Source organism: Convolutriloba macropyga, chromosome 6 (assembly GCF_964194025.1).
Source record: "Convolutriloba macropyga chromosome 6, txConMacr16.3, whole genome shotgun sequence".
Classification (NCBI taxonomy): domain Eukaryota; kingdom Metazoa; phylum Xenacoelomorpha; order Acoela; family Convolutidae; genus Convolutriloba; species Convolutriloba macropyga.
Window position 1 is genome coordinate 25,534,396 of NC_134473.1, and position 21,519 is coordinate 25,555,914.

The following is a 21,519-nucleotide window of genomic DNA, read 5'->3' on the forward strand; positions in this document are numbered from 1 at the left end:
GCTGATAAAACTTTGTGAGAAAAGAGACAGCTTTTTAAGAAAGCTGTTAGATCTTAAAAGATAAAAGATACAGAACCTCCGGGATTTCCAAAAACGTAATGAGTAAATTGTACGTTTCATGAACTAAAAAAGTTCTCCCAAAATTTTACTGTACTAAAAACGCTACTTTTAATACGTTAATACTTTCCGACCCATTGAAAGATGTTATTAAACGTATACGAAACTAAAATCTAGAAAAGCATTTACTTTCACCAGGAAGCTTACCGAAGTTTCTTCATGTTTACAGAACGGTGATGCGGAAGTTTGCATACCTCTAATACCATCAAAAAACTAATGGCAATGTTTTCTAATGTTTATGAAACCAGCAAACCAAATACAGTTTACGTCTGTGAAACAAAGTTATCCACTCTTTCTATGTCAAACTAGTATAAACTTTGACACCAACAAGAAGTATTGGGATTTCGCCATTTTCGGTTAGGAAAATGACGATGCCGACAAATTCTTATGCGTAAAGTCCTCTAGTTGTATTCTAGTCCCCCCTGTTTTCGAACCAAACGTTACCTGATTAGCGCTTATTTTGGCTAATTTGGTCTTTCGTTAACTCAAGTGTTCTTCGGCTTATGTTCTTCTGATCAGTGAGGTTGCGAATATCTCACACCTGGGCCAGGTGGTAATAGCTAAACGGCTTCTAATTTTGTCCAAAAATATAATAATAATTAATAATTATTAATTATTTAAAAATATCAGAAATAATTTTGTTTTGACCGTTAAGTTTGAGGGAAAACGCTCAAAAGCCATTATGACGCAAAAATTTTACCGTTTTTGACCAGTCTCGCCAAGTCGGCGTGTCATACAGGGAATTTTTGGAAGATAAAAATATTCAGTTTTTGCTCACAAACTAGTTCACTAAAAGCAACCTCGAGTAATATACCTACAAAAATAAAATCTAATACTGGGAGTTACTTTGGTCATTGAGAACAAAATAGTTGTGAAACGTCATTTGTTCCATCATTTTGGCCCTGAACTGATTCTGTTTTTGCTCCAATTTCAAAGCGGCTTCATCTTCACTAAATGATTCCAGCGGCTTGATACATTTCCTGGACTTGTGGAAACCACACACGAACAATTCGGTAACAAACATAACCACAAAAATTGGCCCGGGGTAGTTGTTTTTCCTCCTGTAATACTTAACTGCTACTCTGTAAAAGATCATGTTCCAGTACTGGTCCAGGTTATCGTTTATAAGTGTGTACGTGTTCGTAAATACTGCTATAAGTAAATTGACCAGCATTAGGTTGACGAGCGTGGCGTAAGCTAAAAATAAAATCAACGCCACAACTGGTCTCAGAAACGACAGTTTGCAGTTTTGAAATAGGTTGTTTGCACTGCCGTCACAATCGCCACTTTCTGCCAGACTTTCTAGAAAGTTCTCTCCAAAAATGTGCAATACGGGTTTTAAAGCGATTCCAAACATGACATTCCAGGTAGTTCTGTCTTGATTAGAGAATAGGATGCTTTGAACACAGATTCCGTAGCATATAGTAAAGATTATGACGACCACTAGGAATACTATTAAATCGTAGGCCATTCGCTCCATCATTATGATGTAAGGTCCGACGTAGCTCCAGATTAGACATGATCGAAGGAGAATTCCGTAATTGAGGAATATGCTGATGATGTAGAAAACTTGACTCCATTCAGAGGCTTCTGTGTTATCATACGTAAAAGCATGAAGAGTTGTGGCTATAAAACAGAGCATGGAAATGTTTTCTTGTAAGAATCTTGTAAGAAAAAAACTAATCTTGTAAGATCTTGTAATAATCTTGTAAGATTTAGCAATGCCTTGTAAGAATCTTGCAAAAATCTTACAAGATCTTACAAGATTAACTTCTATTTTCAACTCGGGTTGACTCTTTTATTTTTAGATAGATTTAATGGATAGATAGAACTAATTTACGACCAGAGAACAAATTAAACCAAAAATTGTTACTACCTAAACGGATCTCAAGAACCTATCTTTTAATTGCAGATCATTTTTGTCCATATTTTTGCTTGTGATTGAGTTTTCTGAAGCTTCTTTGTTAACGTACGTGAATGCGTGAGGGGTGGGGGTTAGTAAATTAGTTTAATTTTCATAAGATGCCAAGATACTTCCTGGACTGGGGTTAAGTAGGACAATGTTAGATTGTCACTTTGTAATGATTTTTACTGTTTTGAATGCGATGGTGATCTCTCACACCAATACGTTTATGATTTCTGACGAGACTTGAGATTGGTAGCTAAAAGTAAGTACCTCAAAAAATGTACATTTCTGTCATTTTAGTAACATTGTGATTAAGACAAGTCTATCTCACGTTATTTCAAATTCCAAATAGCAATTTTTTTGTACTTAATTGTTACTTTTGAGAGCGAATATGAACGTCGAGGACAAAAGTTCAACGCATAATAATACACGTACCAAATATGAAGGTCAAACTGCTGACAGAGGACACCATTAGCCATTTATTGGCAGTGTAATATCGTTGCACACGATGCTTCCATCTTGTCTCTTCATACCACAAACAAGACATGACATCTTTGAACAGATTAGTCACACTCAAACCACACAAAACCCACTCAATTAATGACAAGCTCTCTTTAATTTCGAACACAACTGTTAACATGTAACTCTGGGCGATAACAAACCCCAGTTGGTAAGTTGAGTCAAGAATGTATTTGGCAATGGGTGACGTGTACACGGAATAGAAAAGGGTTCCGAAAGCATAGCGAAGACGTCTCTTCACTTTGTCGTCTATTGACGTCTGTTTCTGTTTCCGACTGGCCACTCTGTCGAAAATGACCTGAAAAAAAGATTTATTAGAAAATATGTGCAGGTTTTCGGTCTGAATTGGATTGCTTGAGGCTTTCGTGACCCCTGTCCACTGTAATAAACTTTATTTTTGTCATGGATTTTTACTACCAGAGGTGGACTAGTGATTCTATTGGCAATTTTAAAACTTTCTTTTAACCTGATTCTCAATAATTCTCTCAAAAATTCTCGTCAACTTTTTTATTTGTCATGTATCATTACCGCTGTAAAAACACGCATTAACTTGATAACGCAGTCTTGTGCAAAGACATTTGTTCATGGAGAACAGGAGAGAGCTTAAAGTTTTTAGTAATCAAGATGCCAAGAAAACATGATACAAACTTTCGACGTTCGGGACACACCTGTTGAGCAATGATTCCCTTCATCTGATAGACTACTCCTTTGTGATTGGCTTTCCATGGTAGGTAGAATAATGTGGGAATGATCAATGCCACACACACTAGTACTCGGAGCCAAGAAGCGCTAGACAGAATGCGTCCATAGAACAACTCACTTTGTAGGTTGTTCACAGCATATTGAGAGAAGAAAACGTTGCACTCAGCTGAAAAGGATTATTCATACGATCAGACTAATATTAAAAAAACCGAAAATCCAAAAACTGGATCAGAATTGAAACTGAAAAACAATTAGTTAACGATTCCCAGGAGTTGTACAGAAGCGACTACGACATCGACGTAATTAAATGTCACCTATCTAAATTAAAGGGGGTTGATGGAGGTGATTGCATGATTGTTGATTACGTCGATAAGTGCCTCCAAAAGACTGCAAAAATGGTCACGTATAAATTTAATCTGCTGGTGAACATTGAAGTTCAGCTGTTTACATTTTCATTGAAGGCGAGTTTATACCAAATAATTGAGAAGTCAAATTCTCCGTAAAAATCACATAGGAAGTCTGGCAGACCCTAATTTGAATATTAACAATACGAAGAATTCATGAAATTACCCAAATGATTGCTTTTGACAATAAGCAGATCTTTAAGCTTTTAATATATATTTGAAACACCAATTACCTAGAATTCTAAATGCTGCATGTGAGCCTGCAAATTGTAGTATTAGAGCTACTATAAGAGAACGGATTATTAATCCCGCAAAGCAAATCGGCCTCATACATCTAAGCGTTAATTATCACTATTCTAAGCACCCGCCAAACAAATTAACGCGCGCTCAGGCTAACAATATATTAGCATTTGAGCCTTTACTTTTTTAATTAATCAACGAGCCGCAGTTTAGGCCTGGATTATCCAGGACCAAATTCAAACTAGAACTAGAACAAAATATGAGTAGGCGCCGCTAATATTGCTCTTTGACTGACATTTGCAACCCAGGAGAACTACTAAGAACAATGCAGGTGCATCTGATGAAAAGCAATAAATTCCCCCAAAAACTTCAATGTTACAAGAGCAGAAGAGGAAAAATTGAGGCGCCTACGCAAGGATGAAACAGGCACAAAAGCTCAAGTTTTTTTCTATTTTTTAAGGCAAGAACAATTACAACTTCATGAGATGAGCAGAGTTAACTCTATCAATTTCTCGGCAAACAGGAAAATTAGGAGACTGTTTCACTATGAACGTGTTCGTAGTTTTCCGCTCCCTATCGCCCCAAATGGAGATGAGAATAATTTGTTAAGTTGTTCTCAGCGAAGTGGGAAAAAAGATTTTTATTGCAACTCGTGATACTGTAGACAACAGTACCCTTCCCTTTTCTTGAAAACGGAAATTACCAAATCTATTAAGCTGGAAGATAACAGATCTTGTATTTTCAAATTAATACAAAAAACAAGTTTTTGCGTCCCGCGGAAATTTCACGTCAGAATCAGGAGACTTTATTTCGGCTCTACAACACATCAATAAGAATCCCCAGCTCATCTCGATACTACCACTCAACTAGTAATTAGTTAGCCTGTAATTGTGTATTTACTCTTTTATAAATTTAAGCCTTTCTTTCAGCCCCCAATCTTCAAGTTGAGACTTATAGCACAAACAGGCCTTAGGCATATATTTTTGCCTTCGATTTGTTAACTCTTTATCAATTTAGGTCGGCATACATAACGAGATCCCGTTTTGTGTGATCTGTAACAGCCCGCATTAATTTGATAAAAGTGGAACTCAAATAATAGAAATATAACCCCTACATTATTTCGCACTGAAATAAATCTGCAAATGAACACAATGTAACTGTAAAGAAGTTTATCAATTCGCAAATTAGTTATCTCATCTAATCCCTAATGAGGCCATTAAATGTAATCGAAAAGTGAATGGAACTTTAGAGCACTTCTTTTTCTCTATTGAGTCTTGCAATCAGCAACATAACAGCCGACTTTGAGGTTACCATTTATTTCAAAAACAATGAAAAATCTAACAAAGAATGAAAAAGTATCAGACCTTGAAAGGAAGATTTGTGCTATTTGCGTTTTTTTTTAATTTTAGATTTGCTAATTATTCAATTGGAGGCCGAAATAGGTAAACGTTATCGATGTTAAACCGATTTCTGAATGAATAAAATACGGGATTAAATGAATGAGGGTGAACATATAAAATGTGAATTTATCCGGGGTGAAATATATCAGGCGAAATGAACTAAAACCAAGTTTTAGCAGCTTGTGAGAGAACATTTAGTTGTAAACTGTTTTTTCTATTTGTTCCAAGGTGATACTACAAGAGGAATGGAATTTTTAGAAAAAGGAAAGAACAAAAAATGGATAAAAGTGATTGCTAAGTTCATGAGTCGAATACCACCTAAAGCATTGGTTAACATATTAAGCTCGCAAATGAAAGAAGTTGTTTCAAATCTAATAACTTTGAATTTTCAGAGAGTTTATCGTTTTGTAGACTCGCTTAACTCATTTGAGAGAAGGACTGATTTTCAAAAAGTTATAGTCAACCTAAAACATCAAAAGGGGACCTTCTCAGAATAATTTTTTTTTCAATAGAAATCAAATTCTATTGGCACGTTCTTTTGCGGGTTCCAAATAAAAAGCAGCCATTAAGCTGGTGGCGCTGACGGAAGATATCCAGTTAGTTTGAACTTGTTACCTTAAGTTAATTGATACTTACTATTCGGAAAAATCAACTGTGAAATAGATTAATTTTTCTCCCCAGAACTTCAGGCTGATGCCTATTGTTTCATAAAGCAGATTCTTCTATTTCATCTAATTTTTGTTGTGGAATTTGTGCGTTACCTCTCTCAGCGAGGTCCAGTGGTCTCATATTAAACCACCATTCCTGTTCACTCTTTAGATTCTCAGCCGCCATTTGAGGTTCCTGATCTGCAAACTTTTTCAGAAACTCACACGCTTTCACTTCAAACTCTTCACTTATCTTCTTCAAAGTGGTCTCTTTCTGACGAAACTCTGCGGAACTGTCCATCTCGTTAAGAAGGAGCTTGGCGAAGAGTGCAGCGGCTATCGGCTCATCTGTGAAGCAAAAAGGCTATTTACCCTCAATATTTATAGAGATCCATATTTCTGAGCCTCCTGAGGATTCATTTTGTTTACAGGGCCTACTTGCCATCGAATTATTCAAAAGCGAATTATTTTTACACGACCATTGTCTGTTTTCTACTATGAACTGTTGAACAAAATGAAACGCGTTTCACTCCAATAAGCATCATTTAGTGTTGCATCAACTTTGTATTTAAGGTGGTTAATTGCATGAGTGTTCAAATCCCATTATAAGGACCAGCAGATATATAGAACATCTCCATTGCCAAAAAATCGTACAGTCAGGAACAGATGGTCGCAATCAATGCTTAGAGAAGTATATGAAATAAATTTACTGTAACTTACTGCATCGTTTCCAGAAATACGCGCTCATATTCTCTTCCAGTTGGATGACAGAAAATATGAACAGATGCTGGTAGACATCGAGGTCTGTATGTTTGAATGAAGACACTTTTAGAAGACTCTTCAGTAACTGTTCCAAGTGATTCAGTTCAAGAAGAGTGGGGTCGTTGCGTTCTGTTATTGGCATGTAGCCGTTTATGAACCCGAGAATGGCGGGGTTCTGAGCCGTGACACGCACGTAAATATCGCGTAGAAATAGCTGGTCGTACACACTGGCAACGTCAAATCCAGAAGAAATGAGGCCTTCTGCATGTGAAATACATCATATGTTCAATATTGTTTGTTTTCATAAAACGGTAAAAGTTTCAAGATCAGAAAATTGGCTGGATATTGGTCTTGGGCATGAGAATATGAGTTAAAAATTGAGAGATGTGGACGCAATACTAGTGTGGTTAAAGGCATACGTAGCATTTTTGCTGAATCATTCAGCCGTTTTTCAACTCAAATTATATTGATGATCATAACCGAAGAGTACTTAGACTCCAAATTTAAAAAAAATTAAATCACACAGTGTCTGTGATTAAAATTTTAATATCACATGTACCTTCACAAATTGACTGTCGGCCTTTTTTGAACGCAGAAGTAAAATTGTCCCAGCTGTCTCTTATTTGTTATAATTTCATGCTGATTGATCAAATCTTCGTGAAGAGTTTATATTTTGTGTGATCGAAAGGACTTAAGTGTGTCTTATCTTTAGCACTTACCAATGATGGGAAACTGTCGGTCAACGAGGGCACTTTTGAATGCCTCAGCGCAATAAGAGTCCATTTCTGGGTCATCAACCATCTCCTCAATAATTTTTCCCAAGGTGCCTTCCACAGTGTCAAATACCGCTAAAAATAGAATTTACCTCTTTTACCCAATTGGTGCTATAAAACAACCACTCCGAACAACACAACAACGGCGCATAAAGAGCCCAAGAGCTCCGTAATGTGGCATTGATAAGTGGTGATAATTTAAACTGTTTTGATCACTATTTTCACCAAACTGTAGTTGGTTTGGAGATAGAACAGTTCAGCAATCAGATCATTATATTTGGTTCGTCATCAGGTACCGTTAAAAACAAGAATAAATCTTTTTAAATCACTAGTTTTGTCTCATATAGATTTTAGTGAGATTTTTTTCAAAATTTACCATCTTACTCTATTGACAGAATTAACAAACAGACAAACTGGGGCATAGAAGTTTGCTTTATGAAAACCAAATACGATACTGCTAGAGATCTACTTCTGGAGACTAAAATGCTTCGAGCAGAGCTCCAAATAACATGGGTGTCATTAAATACGTTTTTCAATATTCTCCAACAAACAAGAAATCGCTCTAACAAACATTTCAGATTTTTAGAAAACGTGCCAATTATTGCAAACAAACGAACCCATAACCTTTTCTTAGAACCAAAATGTAAGTCAAAATGGAGTAATGGTTTAATTGTTTGTAACTTTATTCGGAAATGGAACACACTTCCAATTACAATTGGAAAAGAAACGTCGAAGACCAAATTTAAACAAAAAGTTACAGCGGAAATGCTTAAACGACACGAAATAGTTCCAATAGACAGAAGGGTTGCAGGATTCAAACATATTTTTATTAAACTATGTTAAGAAAACCGAACCTTACTTTGTTATGAATGAGAAAATAATAATGTTTGATTAATAAATTTCTAACATGTAACATTAACCAAGTGGTTAGTTTAGTTTTCGTTCAGATATAAAAAAATATGCAAACTCAGGATTTTTAAATTGTGTCCTTTTCCCGCCGTACAAAAGGTTTTGTAGAATGTCAGATCAAACAATACGATGAAATCAACTAAATTAAAATTGTCGACTAGACTTAACAGTTTATACCACTCTCTCACTACATCTCATCATGGTACAATGTTTTTGCAAAACATAAATTGTAAGAACAACAATTAATTCCATTTCCAGGATTTTATTTTTTCAAATAAAATATTAACCTAACTTATCTTTTCACCTAATTGCTAAAACGTTTATGAACAAACTCTATACGCTTTGCACTTAATGCAAAATAATATTAAAACATTTATTTTTTCAGCAACGCTATAAAGATTTAAAAAATGGCTTTAATTATGAAAGCGGAGAGCGATTCGCAAAAAACAAAACTAGTAACTTTGGGATCATCGAATAATACTAACCTAAATTATGTTGCATTGAGATAAAAAAACAAGGTTTTGTTTCTATTATCCCCCAACTCTACATTTATGCGAGTGCTGATTTTAATTATATAAGATTAAAAATATAAAGTTACCAATAAATATTTCCTGTAATTGCAAGGTTGGCCTGTAAATCGTGAAAACAAGTGACTGCACAAGCACCTACCAATTCCATTCAAAAATTTTACGTGTAAATGGGGTACAAAAACTGAGCAGTGATAATCAACAATTTGCAATTTCTGCCTACTAGTTAAGCTAGGGTGTTCATGCCTACATTTGACTGCAAAACTCTTGTTTTCCAAATTGAAATTTTGGGGACAATGCTTAGAACCGATCGGTTTATTTTCTCTGTTTCTGAGTTTAACGGTCCAAAATGTTACATACAAATAAAAATCGGCTTTTTTGTTGAAATAAACTGTTGTTTACATTTTATCGTAACAAAAAGCAAAAATTAAAATTTTTTCAATTAAATCTAGAAATTTTCAATTTCTATCTGCAGACTTTTTCTACTTTTCTTCTACCAGTTCCATTTCAAAAAATTAAACTGACCAACTTGTTATGTTTGTCACAATTTTCGACCAATTTGACGTAATGCTTGACTTTCAGCCACAGCCAGAGCAGATGAAGATTGCAACGACAATTAACCACACGCTTGAAACCAAACCTCCTAATATTATCGAGATCAATTGAGTTTTTTGAAACTTTTTTTGCGGTGCAACATTCATTCAAAAATCTAAAATTTGTTTTAAAAAGTTCAGAAGTGTAGTTTTCTTTTGTTTTACGAATTGTTTAGAAAACTTTTATAATTTGTTTTGAGAAGTTTGAAAAACACATTTTCTTTTCAAAAATGGTAACGTGACACTCAAGATAGTTTCAATTATTCTATGTTTTTTTGCAATATTGAAGCAAAGCTGAAGTTCAGTATGGGTTTATAAAATCCTTTTATAGTTATTTCAGATATGAACTGTAAAGTAAAACAAAAACTAACATAGCAATTTTCCTGCAGGATAAGTTTCTGATAATTTTCCGTAGATTTAATTTGCACTATTGCACAAACTAAAATTTTCTGAAATTCAAAAAAATAATGACAAAGTGTTGGCAAGTATTGAGTTCGGTAAGTGGCAACAAAGATTTCAAATAGCTACTTCTGTCGAAAAAATTTAAAATTATTTTTACTGGGGGCTAGCAGGTTAAAAATCGCATTCCTCGTGAACGATTGGGTGGTCGCTTCTTTCTTTTTTTGCAAATCTCTGCTCTCCGAACACTTCGTCTCTATAGCAAAAAAGGTCCCTGATCATGGTGTCTTGAGATAAGTATTGAAAACCAAAATGTTATTTAGTTAGCGGAGATAGCAAAATGGGGCGAAGCTAGAGAAAATATACAACTGTCATACGATTTCTATCTATTACCGTATTTCTTGACCATAAAAATATGGTCATCCGAGGCTGAGAGATATGAGAGAAAATGGAAATAATTTTGTGGACAAAAAACACTCTTGAGTTAAATTAGGCCGTTATTTACAGTTAAAATTATTCTCCTATTGGTTTAGGCATATGCGATAATAACGTTGTCTATAAATATTCAAGGAGTTGCTGCTATTGCTTATGAGTCGAGAAAATGCTCACCTAACTTAATTCTTTTCTCAGGCGACATTAATTTTGAAGCAATACTGAAAACTTTCTCGTAGTCCTTAGAGACTTGCAAATCAATGACATGTAGCTTCTCAGAGTTCTGCAGTTGCGCCAAATTCTGCCAAATTGCGGCATGATCTGACGTGAACTCATTTGAGGTCGGATTCCGCAGAAACCGGACAACTTTATCACAAAATCCACCCAAACCAGATAAAATTATGACGCTGTAACCCAGTTCCAATTTCTTCATTAAATTGATGACGTCTGCGACCCCGCCTCCGAAAAATAAGTTGATGATAGGAATGATCGGCCGGAAACTCTGAACCAAGTGAAGTTCAAAAGACGATCGGACTTCATTGACAGAGTTTTTTCGTTCTTCTTCTGAAGATGACGCGGAATCGATGATGACGTAATGCGTGTCCTCGCCCGACAGTTCGCGTAGGTAGTTGTCAGATCTGAAGAAGAAATATTCTGTTGTCACTTTCTTTTCGTACAGTTGTGTTCACTGTGGATTACTATATTGTCTATTTTATATTATGACAGAAGTTTTGGAAATTTTGAATTTCTAAAATTTTGTTTTGTGGGTGAATCTTTTCATTGGTTTTCTTTTTAAGAATAGGTCAGATTTTTTATCTTTGACCAACAGATTTGGCTTCATAGTGACTTATCACATATAGTCCGTCTCATAAAGTTGCAACGCTATCGAACGTTTCAAAGGTCATAGTTCAAATTTAAAACATGCAGACATCTCGGGAGTTGCATGTCGGGAGTTTTTCAAAACGTTCGCTTGGTTCGGAAATTTATGGGACTAACTGTAGATGTAAGCCCCCTTTTTTATCAATCCTTCAAATTATTCTGCCAGAAGTTCAAGTATTTGACTGAGACGGAGGCACGGCAAACTCACTTTGAAACAGATGACTGTTGCGTTGAAAGACGTTCCAGTTCTTTGGCAGGATACCGTCTAAGATCAGTGCTGTCCTCGCCACGCAAAATGTCTTTTCCCTTCACACTGTCGTGTGACACAAATGCCACAGATGTGTAGTTGAATGACCTGGGCAACAAAAGAAAAAGAGTACATGACATTTTCTGGAAAACAACAAAACTGGGTTAAAATAAAAATTACGTCGCTAAAAAATTGAACGCGTAACACTTATTCGTGTTTTTCTCATGTACTGACCTTCTATGTTGTGGTCTATTCTTATGAGGTTGTCGTCAAATGCCTGTGAAACCTGGGCCTGGGTACTCTTAAATTTAAGATTCCGTATCAGAGCCAACGTAAAAAAGAGCCGACTTTCTTTAAAAACGAAATCTGACTTGATTTAAAGACGAAAGCAGAAAGTTGTATTTAATTACTTAGCAGTTAATCAATTACCGTGAAAACTTTTTTAGGTAAAAGGATCTCACGTTTGGTTATGATAGTTTCATATGAAGTCCCATGAGCCGCTGAGGCATATCCGTGGCCCGCGATAATTAACCTATAATTATTTATTAAACCAATTTCGATTTTTGTTGTTATCAAAAAATTAAATTTTCATTCTCAAACACTCAGTTATAACTGGTTGAAATTTATGTAGTGTTATTTCATAAGCAATTTTAATTGACTGTGAAACGTCTCTCAATATATCATTTAATATTTTCAACAAGATTTTGGCTATCTTTAACGTCGGCTCTCTTACACGTCACCCACAATTAAAACTAGTAATGCAGTGACTTCAACAAGAGATTAAATTAAGAAGAACCGACGTTAAAAAGAGTAAAAATTTTAATACTAACAATAAATGATTAATTTGTTTGATCAATTAAATTTAACGCATAAAATGTAACTAGAAAATTTTGAACCATAATTGTAACGCATAATTTCGAAATTAATTTTTAGTTATTTACAATAATAAATCTGACGGGATGAAATAATTTGTTATACTGCAATTATCGAGGGCCACGGCCATGTCTTAGCGGCCCATGGGACTTGAGATGGAATTATCACAACCGAACATGAGATCAGTTTACTCAAGCAAACTTGGGTTTGCTTTGGGAAAAAGATAGCGTTTAAAAATTTAAGAAAAAAATACAAATTCGGTTTTGGATTTTTTTGGATCAGGTCAAATTTGGGCACTTTTTAACATCGGCTCTTCATAACGTCGGCTCTTTTTGACTGAATCCTGTATTGCATTTTCTTAGACAAAGTAGCTATAGTAGTATCTTTATGCGTACTTATATGACTCCGGTCTACCATTATTGTTTTGTTACAACTGATGTTACCCTTCAAGGGGTTTGTATTAAGACAGAGTCGGTTAGTGATAGGAATACAGAGCTAGGTACGTCTATAGCGTCTATAGCAAGCAGAGATAAGCAGCTCCCTCGCTTATCCTTAAGACTGTAAATGGAACCCTCTTAGGGTCTGCCTTAGTGGGGGTTACTTGTAGATTTGACTTTTTTTGACGTATCGAGTGCTTAGTGCATTAAAACACGGCCTGTGAGCCAAATGAAATCATTAATATATAGTGTAGGAAAGCAGTTGTGTGATCTTTTAGTTTGCAACCGTAATTGACTCAGTTTCAATTCCGACTCAGTAGTAGATAGTTTTATTATAGACTTCGAATCTTTTTCATTTTGTGCCCCCTCCCCTCCACAAGTACGTTATGCACCCCCTGTTACAGATCACGTATGATTACATATTAAATCATTGTGTAGTCATAGGGAATCGCTAATGGGAGTTGGTTGGGCACAAGTGGAATAGATGTGACACTTCGATCATTGGGAAGTGAGACAGTTATGATTATACTGTCGTACTGCTATACCAACCGATACAAAATCACAGCAGTCTGGTAATAAAAACATAAAGCAACCGTTTTTGAATTCATTTACTGGTGCTTGTATTATAGAAAACTTACCTGCTGGGATCGACGTGCAGTTCCTTGCGGTCCACCTCCAACTGTGTGAACAGATTGTCATTTGCAACTCCTTCTGTGATAACCCACCCACTTGCAACAACCAGAATAGTCGCCAAAGCATCCTTCAGTTTGTTCAGATCTGTTAGGAAAAGAAGCAAGAACGGTCAAAAACGATCAATTCCTAAATCTAACGATCAAAAACGATCAAAAACAATCACAAACGATCCTTTCCTAATCATATCGGGCAAAAACGCTTAAAACCGGTCAAAAACTGTCATATCCCACGACATTTTGACCGTTTTTGATCGGTCGGTCTGGTCAACAAGGGTTCAGCTCAAATCACAAATTATATCAGTTTATGCAAAACGACTTCATATAGCCCCAGTTGACACATTTTACTTCAAGATTATGGAGCCCTTTTGTTAAATTTTTGGAACACTTCAATCATAAATTTATTGCTAACTTCAACGTGGTTTAAAAAAGCCCATAGAACACAAATCTCAGAAACATCAGACATATTCCGTTGAATTTGTTTTGCTCTAATATTTGATATTTACCGCACTCCTTGTCATCTATCCACACTATTTGCCTCCACGGAAATACACTTGTTGGAGAAACAAACAATGAAAATTGCAATTTGTTGACATTATTGATGGATGCAAAAAGTTATACAGTACTTTCGATTGTACAAACATCCCAGGTTGGGATCTTAATTCAAAATGACCGATGAAGACAAAAACAAAACAAAACAAATGAACTGATGCAGCATTCTGTATGAAGAACGAATTCAAAAATTAAAAAAGTAGTTACTAACATCAGTACTTTATATTTTATATCAGTACTTACATTTTATCCTAATTTCAAAAAATTACAGCGTCCTTAAATTGTAAACGTCATTTATATGTCCGAGAAAAGCAAAAAACATGCTATAGTATGTCTCTATGATGTCCAAATATCCGCCGGGGTAGCAAAACAAATGGCGCCGTACCCAGAATGGAATATTATCAAAGAATTACTCCCCGTACCCATTCCCTTCCTAATACGCCTAAACTATATATTGTCCTTCTTTAACAAAAATAACAGAGTTAAAACAAACTTTCGGATCATTTCAGCAATCCTCTTTTTCTTCCAAAAGAAAATGGGATAATTTTAACGTAATAATTGCGAAACAGATCATGGCACAAATAATTAAGTAAATTCATAGTCTTAAACTTCAAAAAACCTATCAGATATAACCACTTTCTAGAATCAATTAATTTAAAGTAGTTGTGAGAGTATAGTCCTTGGGAAAACAAATTTGCGAGAGAAACCTAGCCGTGCCTTAACGATAATGACTTTCAATTTGGGAATTGTTTTAGAACAAAAACTAGCGTGGATAATGAGATATTGTTTTGGAAAGAAATACTTAGTTACAGTCATCATTATCAACTATAGCGCATAATTGAATCACGTACCGATTTGAAGAAATAGGCTAAGCAATGCTCGAGCTATATCGCTAAGCATTTAGCTGCCGCGTTCAGCTGAGTTTAATTTTTTTCATGGTTGCTTAACTGCTGCTGGGCTTGAATTGCCAGCCAGTGTATTGTATCCTTGCAGAGTTGGAAAAGTTCGTCTACTACAAAGTCACTGTTTTTTATAGTTATGGTTTATACTGTTTGCCAGCTGGCTTAGCCTGTTTGGTTGATTCACTATGTCGAAATATAAGACAATAACAGCAGAATAAGATTTAACCAAATAGCACTAAAAATGTTTGAGTTTTGTATTGTATGTAACACTGCAACATCTAACCCCAGTTGTGGGAAAAATGAAACTTTCAGTTTGTTAATATGAGTTCTTCAGCTGTTGAAACACACAACTCCTTCTCTTCTTGTATCGTTTTTTGCGTCCAATTGTTTGTCTCTTGTGGACACGCATATTTCCGCATTAAAACAATAATCTTCAGAAACCAAAGTGTGGGCAAAATCTGCCTCAGCAAAAACTAATTTAGGCAAACAAACAAGACCGACGCTCTTTTTGGCGTTTTCAATTATAACGGAAAATATGCGACTGATAAAATGAACATCGCAAGCCAAAACTAAAATAATAACTATTGATAACATTAAAAACAATGCTAAACATCGCTCCGGGGACAATAAAAAGAAGAAAATAGTAGTAACAGGAAACGAAAAGTCTTAAAACCTTAAGGTGTGAAATTTTTGCTGCCCGTTGCACCAGATTTTAGAATAGAAATTAGCGTGGATCCTATGACCTTGAATGGGAAACTAGCTATTAATTACATTCAATACTCTCTAATATAGCGAATAATTGTATGTATTACGGATGTGAGCCAATAAGCTAAGCTTTAGTTCTTACTGCTCAAGCTATATCGCAAAGCACTTAGAAGACGCGCTCAGTTGAGCTTATTGTTATTCGCAGCTATTCATCTGCTGCTGAGCTTGCATCGCCAGCCAGTGGATTGTATCCTTGCTGAGTTGTAAAAATTGCTTATAGTACAAATTCCTTGTCTTAGAGTGCTGATTTATACTGTTTTCCAGTTGGCATAGCCTGATTGGCTGATTAACTATGTTGACATATACTAAGACAATAGCAGAGTAGAATTGTGTCGTATAGCTGTAAAAATGTTCGCCTTTTGTGATGTATGTAGCACTGTTGCAATATATATATATATATATATATATATATATATATAAATATATATATATATATATATATATATATATATATATATATATACATATATATATATATATATATATATATATATATATATATTCTTCATAACTGAAGATATTATTGGCTAGCACATATATAAAAATCTGAGGATGGCTTTGTATCCTTGTTTGATTCTCCTTAAGGTACGGTTAATATTTGATGCTGCTCAACATACGTATTTTAATCTATTCATTAACTGCGCTTTTAATATCATCAAAATGTATTGAAAATGAGACTAAAACTAAGAGACGACCACTAAGCTTCTGAATGTGATTCTGTGAAATAGCTCCTTCGTGTAATTATCTATCGTACGGACCCTGAATCATGGCATTTGTTCTCAACCACTTTTTGTTTTTTTCCTTTGATCAGTTTTGCTTTATCATTAAACATTTACGCAGTGTTTTCTTATCAAAAACAAAATATTATTATGTAATATAAGCAGTTTTCATATTCTTGGCCGACGAGTTTTGGTGTTCTGCATAAAGGGTCCCGTTAAAATAAACTGAACAAACGACTCAAAAATTAGTCAACAAAATTTGACGGTTGTTGTTCGAATTTAAAACGTATAAAAAAGGAGTCAGGACAATAGATCGAAATGGCAACGGATCGAATGCAAAAATTGGGTTAAGAGATAAAAAAAGAAACTGATCATTTTGCTTTTTGACTGGTGAGATATAAGCACTAACTTATAATACGGCGCATAACATAATCGGTATTGATATCATATTCCTCTGTGAATGATTCATATCGAGCCCAACGGGCCAGCTAGGCATGGTCAAGGCTCGCGATGCATGGCGTGATGAGGTAATCTCATGACGGCTCATGTTTAAAGACTAATTTCACCCAATGAGAATGGAATTTAGCTTCCAATCTAGTCACAACTTTGCTGTTTTTGACCTGTTGTCCTTTTCATCTATTGTCCGGTCACCATAGAAAACAAAACAAACGAAACGAAAACAGGAAACCGCTTTTTTATGTGTTTCTGCGTAATCGCAGCGGAGCAGCATTAGGTTTTCATTCTGCAGTGTATTAACAGTAGCCTGTTCTCAGCTGTTCTTTTTCAATTATTCCCATCTCAGACTGTTCATTTGGTGATCATGAATGCTCTTTTTTGGTGACTATGGTCACTTTTTTTGCGTCTGAGACTTTCACGTGGTAACATTACTGCCATTATTGAATCACACACCTTACCTTTCGGCTATCACGTGATCGCTTTCACATTCAAGTGATCACATTGTTGCTCAATTTCATTTTTGGCGTTTCTGGAAAGTTCGATTATTTCAAACGAATGGATCCGACTTTATTTTGACTATTTTTATTGGATGATTCAACTAAAAATCCTCTAACCTGTGCATTCCAGACAGTCGGTTTCTTTTTCGCCTGTCGATGACCCGTGGACAGATAGAACCAAATCAAGCTTCTCAATCTGAGCCCTGTTTGAGCTGTAGTTGCACACGTAGTCGAGCAGATCCTCCGATTTAGTGCAATCTTTAGCGACCCTGACGAAGTCGGCCGTGTTCCCACTCTTGGAGAAGGTAACAGTGCCGAAATCCCGACATGGAGCTGCAAAAAGAGCAACAGTAAAAAACTCGTTCAAAAAGCCCCCCTAGATGCAAAAAGACGTACCTATGCATAAAAATTAGGTTATACCCTGTGTTCATCGACTTTTCAAAGACGTAAGACGTACCTATTTAATAACCGCTTGAGTGAACATATTCAAGATGTTACAATTTAGGATGAGCCTATGTACAAAGATCAGATATATCATATTGTCATTAATTTCTGAAGGACGTACCTATGTTTTAACCGCTTGATTGACCTTGTGCCAGATGTTAACAATTCAAACAAATCCGTTCCTCTACAATTCAGTTCCCCTTCAATGCGCAGATAGCAGCATCTATCACATCAACTTGTTAAAAAATCACTTGACAATAAACTTATTATTTGAAATTTTATCCAATTCCCTCCAAATTTCCCAAACATTCAACAAAAGTTTATCCCTCTAATTGACCTTAAATTTTCACCTTTTTAACATTTTTAAACTCATCAAATTGCCGTTCCTTGCACAAGTTTGAGGCTGATTTACGCAAATTATAGCCAATTTTAACCAAATTTCTGAACAATTATCTCAACACAATTAAAACAAATTTTACTTAATTTTCAGCTAAATTACCGACAATCTTGCCAATTTATATCAAACTTTGACTTATTTCACCCAAAAACTTTTCCGTTATACACGATTTAATCCAAGTTCACCACAAAGTTCTCCCAAACTTTATCAAAAATTTTATCAACAACTTAGCCCTAATTTACACAATATCTTCCCATTTTTACCAAGATGTTCGTAAAAATATCCCAGTATATCCACATTTCAAACAAGTTTTACCCAATTTACACAAAAAAAGATCAAAATTTACCAAGATTTTTCCCAATTTTTACCAGGTTTCGACTTATATCACATAAAACTTTTCCCAACTTTTTCCAATTTGTTCCATGTTTTTCTCCCCATTTTGTAAAAAAAAAATGCAGAATAACCCTAATTTAACCCCAAATTACACAATTTTCACACAGTCCACTGAATTTTTTACTGAAAAAATTACCCAAATTCAACCCATTTTTCACTTAATTTTCACCCAATTCAAGCGCAATTTACAAAAATTTACACAAATTTTGATCAATTTTTGATTTGACTCAAAACATGAAAAAGCATCAATATTTAACCCAAATTCTACACAAATTTTACCCAATATTCATCAAAAAGTTTCCTATTTCTACTTAATTTACCCATGTTTCTCTTAAGCATTTTTGAAAAATTTAGCGACATAAATTTATTAATATCCTACTTAGAACAAAGAAACTTAACATGTGATCCCATCAGTTTTAATGACCTCGTCATAAGAGAGAAAGAAATTTCGGAACCATATAATTGAGCTTTCAAGTTGATTTGGACTATATTAGCTGATTAAAAAAGTTTGTTTTAAATATTACAACGCTTTTTTTCATATCTTTTCTAGTGCGAATGAGTTCTTAGACCAAAGCATTAGTCATACTAATTAATCAACACGAAATGTTCTCTTTTTAATTTTTGGAGGGAAGGAAGCTTCAATAAAACTCAATGACATGTGTAATGAGTTTTATTCTATTTATGAGCTTAAATTCCTTGGGCGTCAAACTATAAGTCACTTAATCGTTACAAATACGTCATAAAATACGTCTTACTATCATCACATTTTCGTAACAGTATTGTCACAATTGTTGAATCAGAACAAAATTTACTATTGTCATTTAATCGTTAAAAGAATAACTGTTTTTATCCTTTTCTCCGTTTGAAGTCATCAAGTTCGTTTCGAATTTAGTATTTTGTTTCCATCTCATCAGACACAAAACTAGTTGGCTTTACATTGACCTATCGTTCAATTGTAGTGATTTTGCGTAGGACTTCAATTTTATGAAGGAATGAAACCATTACATTTTAAAAGGTCTTCTCAGAAGATGTCAGAAAGTATGACCAAAAAATTAGCAAAAATTGAAGCAAATTTTTGCTGAAATCCAAAATAAGCAGACCTAGAACGATGTACACCAAAAGATTTCTTATGTTGCGTTAAGTAATTTCTCGACAAAATGCAACTTCAACAACACTTTCTTTTCATTCATCAACCATCACTGATTCTCAATTAGAATTTTTTTTTGCCAGGTGCTCTTTATCATTCTGTACGTACTATCAACTTCTTCATAACATGCGAAACAATCGCACACATTCAGATGCGGTTTTCTGTAAAACTGTTCGGGTGTTTTTCTGCAGAGACTTTACGGGTCTTCAAAGTGAACAATGAACCGTTGTCAGTTAAAATTATTGTAGGGGACTCGGTGATTGAGTTGACTAGGAAATTAGTCTATAAATTTGGTTTATTTCAGTGATGATGCAGAGATGAAATCTACTAAGTTTAAGCAATTGACAGCTCTTACAGTTTGCGAACAGGCTCCCGCTGAAAATGTTTGAATATTTGAATTGTTTTCAAGCTGATATTAATTATATGTTATTTATTTGCCTCGTATATTATCTTATAAAGTGTTTTCAAACGATTTTCGTTTTTAGAGGTTTTTGCAGACGTTTTTTTAAATTTTTCTAAAAATCCATACTTTGAAAATCTGAAATCACAAAAAAATGCCCGAGTGTGTAATGATGGCTTCCAAAACTTTTAATAAATAAAATTTAGTGCACAATGTTAAACCTTATCCTTATAAAAGACGAATTTGTAAAATACATTTATTAATTATATGTTTGCGTACTAGATCTTCAATTTTTGCAAAACAATTTTTTTTGAGAGATTCCAGTTTTTAAAATGAAAATAAAGAAAGCGTGAAAGTTACTCATCTATCAAAGCTATTTGATTTCCATCAGCACAACTTTACATATCTGATAGAAATACGACATCACAATCTTTTTTTGATCACAGTTGGAAATTTTCTGACTGTCAACAGCTCGAAAAGTGCTATTGGTTGAATAAAACTTTTCATCATCAAATAAAACCTTTATTCACTTGGTTAGCTGTTCAACGTTGTTCTTTTTGGGACTCTTAAAAGTGTGTGATCAAAGTGTGTGATTGCTCGTCTTAGCAGCGGTATGTTTTGAAGCAGGGAGCAGCCTTCTACGAACATCTAATTTTTTTCTTGATAACCAGTCACCCTACCTCATCAAGTTTTAAAAAACGAACATCTGCTAGAATATGTTGGCCAATTGATCCATCATTGACTGCCATTTTGAGGTTATCAAATTTCCTTTCGGTGAGTTTGTAATAATATTTGTAGCCAAAGTGGAGATAGTGAGTGTACACCCCTGCAAAAAAATTCTCTTTTGCAACTGGCATCAACAATATTCTGAATAATAGACTCGAAAGAAAGCCGGGAGTTAAATGCCAACCAGATAAATGCAATCTAAGTTCTAAAAATATCCATTTTGCGTGTTCTGGAAAGCTGTTGCTTGCTTTCTGTAGAGAATAATTGTTTTCTTCAGTATCATCTCTTCCAAATTTTTTGAAAGTTTATCGAAGATCGCCAAAGAAATGCTTTAATTCCTCTGGGACTTCAAGATTGTAATTGACAGCACTGAACACGTCTCTGCGTTTGATTGTTCCGATCACATTTTTATTATATTGGTTGTGTGAAAAGATTGTGTGCAGAGATTAAATTTTTAAAACCTTTATGTCGTCAGTCCTCCACGTCTTCAACTGAAACTCCCAGAGCACTTTGTCGCTCATTTTCAACCCCTGTAGCTACTTTGTACTTCAGTTACCACCGTGGAATTCCTGTTGCTTCATTCGATTTTCATAGATCTTAAATATAAGCTGCCATCTTTCTTGACACAGAAAGAAATGGAAGAAGCCTCCCATCGCTTCCGAAACT

At 34.9% G+C, this 21,519-nt stretch overlaps 1 protein-coding gene across 1 annotated transcript in view; it reads right to left on the reverse strand.

The window, feature by feature from the left end:
- Window positions 1–750: 750 nt before the first annotated feature.
- The window catches only part of LOC142340889 (transient receptor potential cation channel subfamily M member 5-like), a 35,761-nt gene continuing 14,992 nt past the window's right edge, over window positions 751–21,519 (reverse strand). The window contains exons 3-12 of the mRNA XM_075391658.1: window positions 17,464–17,679; window positions 13,405–13,543; window positions 11,418–11,564; window positions 10,508–10,968; window positions 7,417–7,545; window positions 6,656–6,958; window positions 6,050–6,283; window positions 3,211–3,410; window positions 2,459–2,840; window positions 751–1,743 (exon numbers count right to left, since the gene is read on the reverse strand). Of these exons, the coding sequence (XP_075247773.1) occupies window positions 947–1,743; window positions 2,459–2,840; window positions 3,211–3,410; window positions 6,050–6,283; window positions 6,656–6,958; window positions 7,417–7,545; window positions 10,508–10,968; window positions 11,418–11,564; window positions 13,405–13,543; window positions 17,464–17,679 (3,008 nt within the window). The 3' untranslated portion in view covers window positions 751–946. The remainder of the gene's footprint in view (window positions 1,744–2,458; window positions 2,841–3,210; window positions 3,411–6,049; window positions 6,284–6,655; window positions 6,959–7,416; window positions 7,546–10,507; window positions 10,969–11,417; window positions 11,565–13,404; window positions 13,544–17,463; window positions 17,680–21,519) is intronic.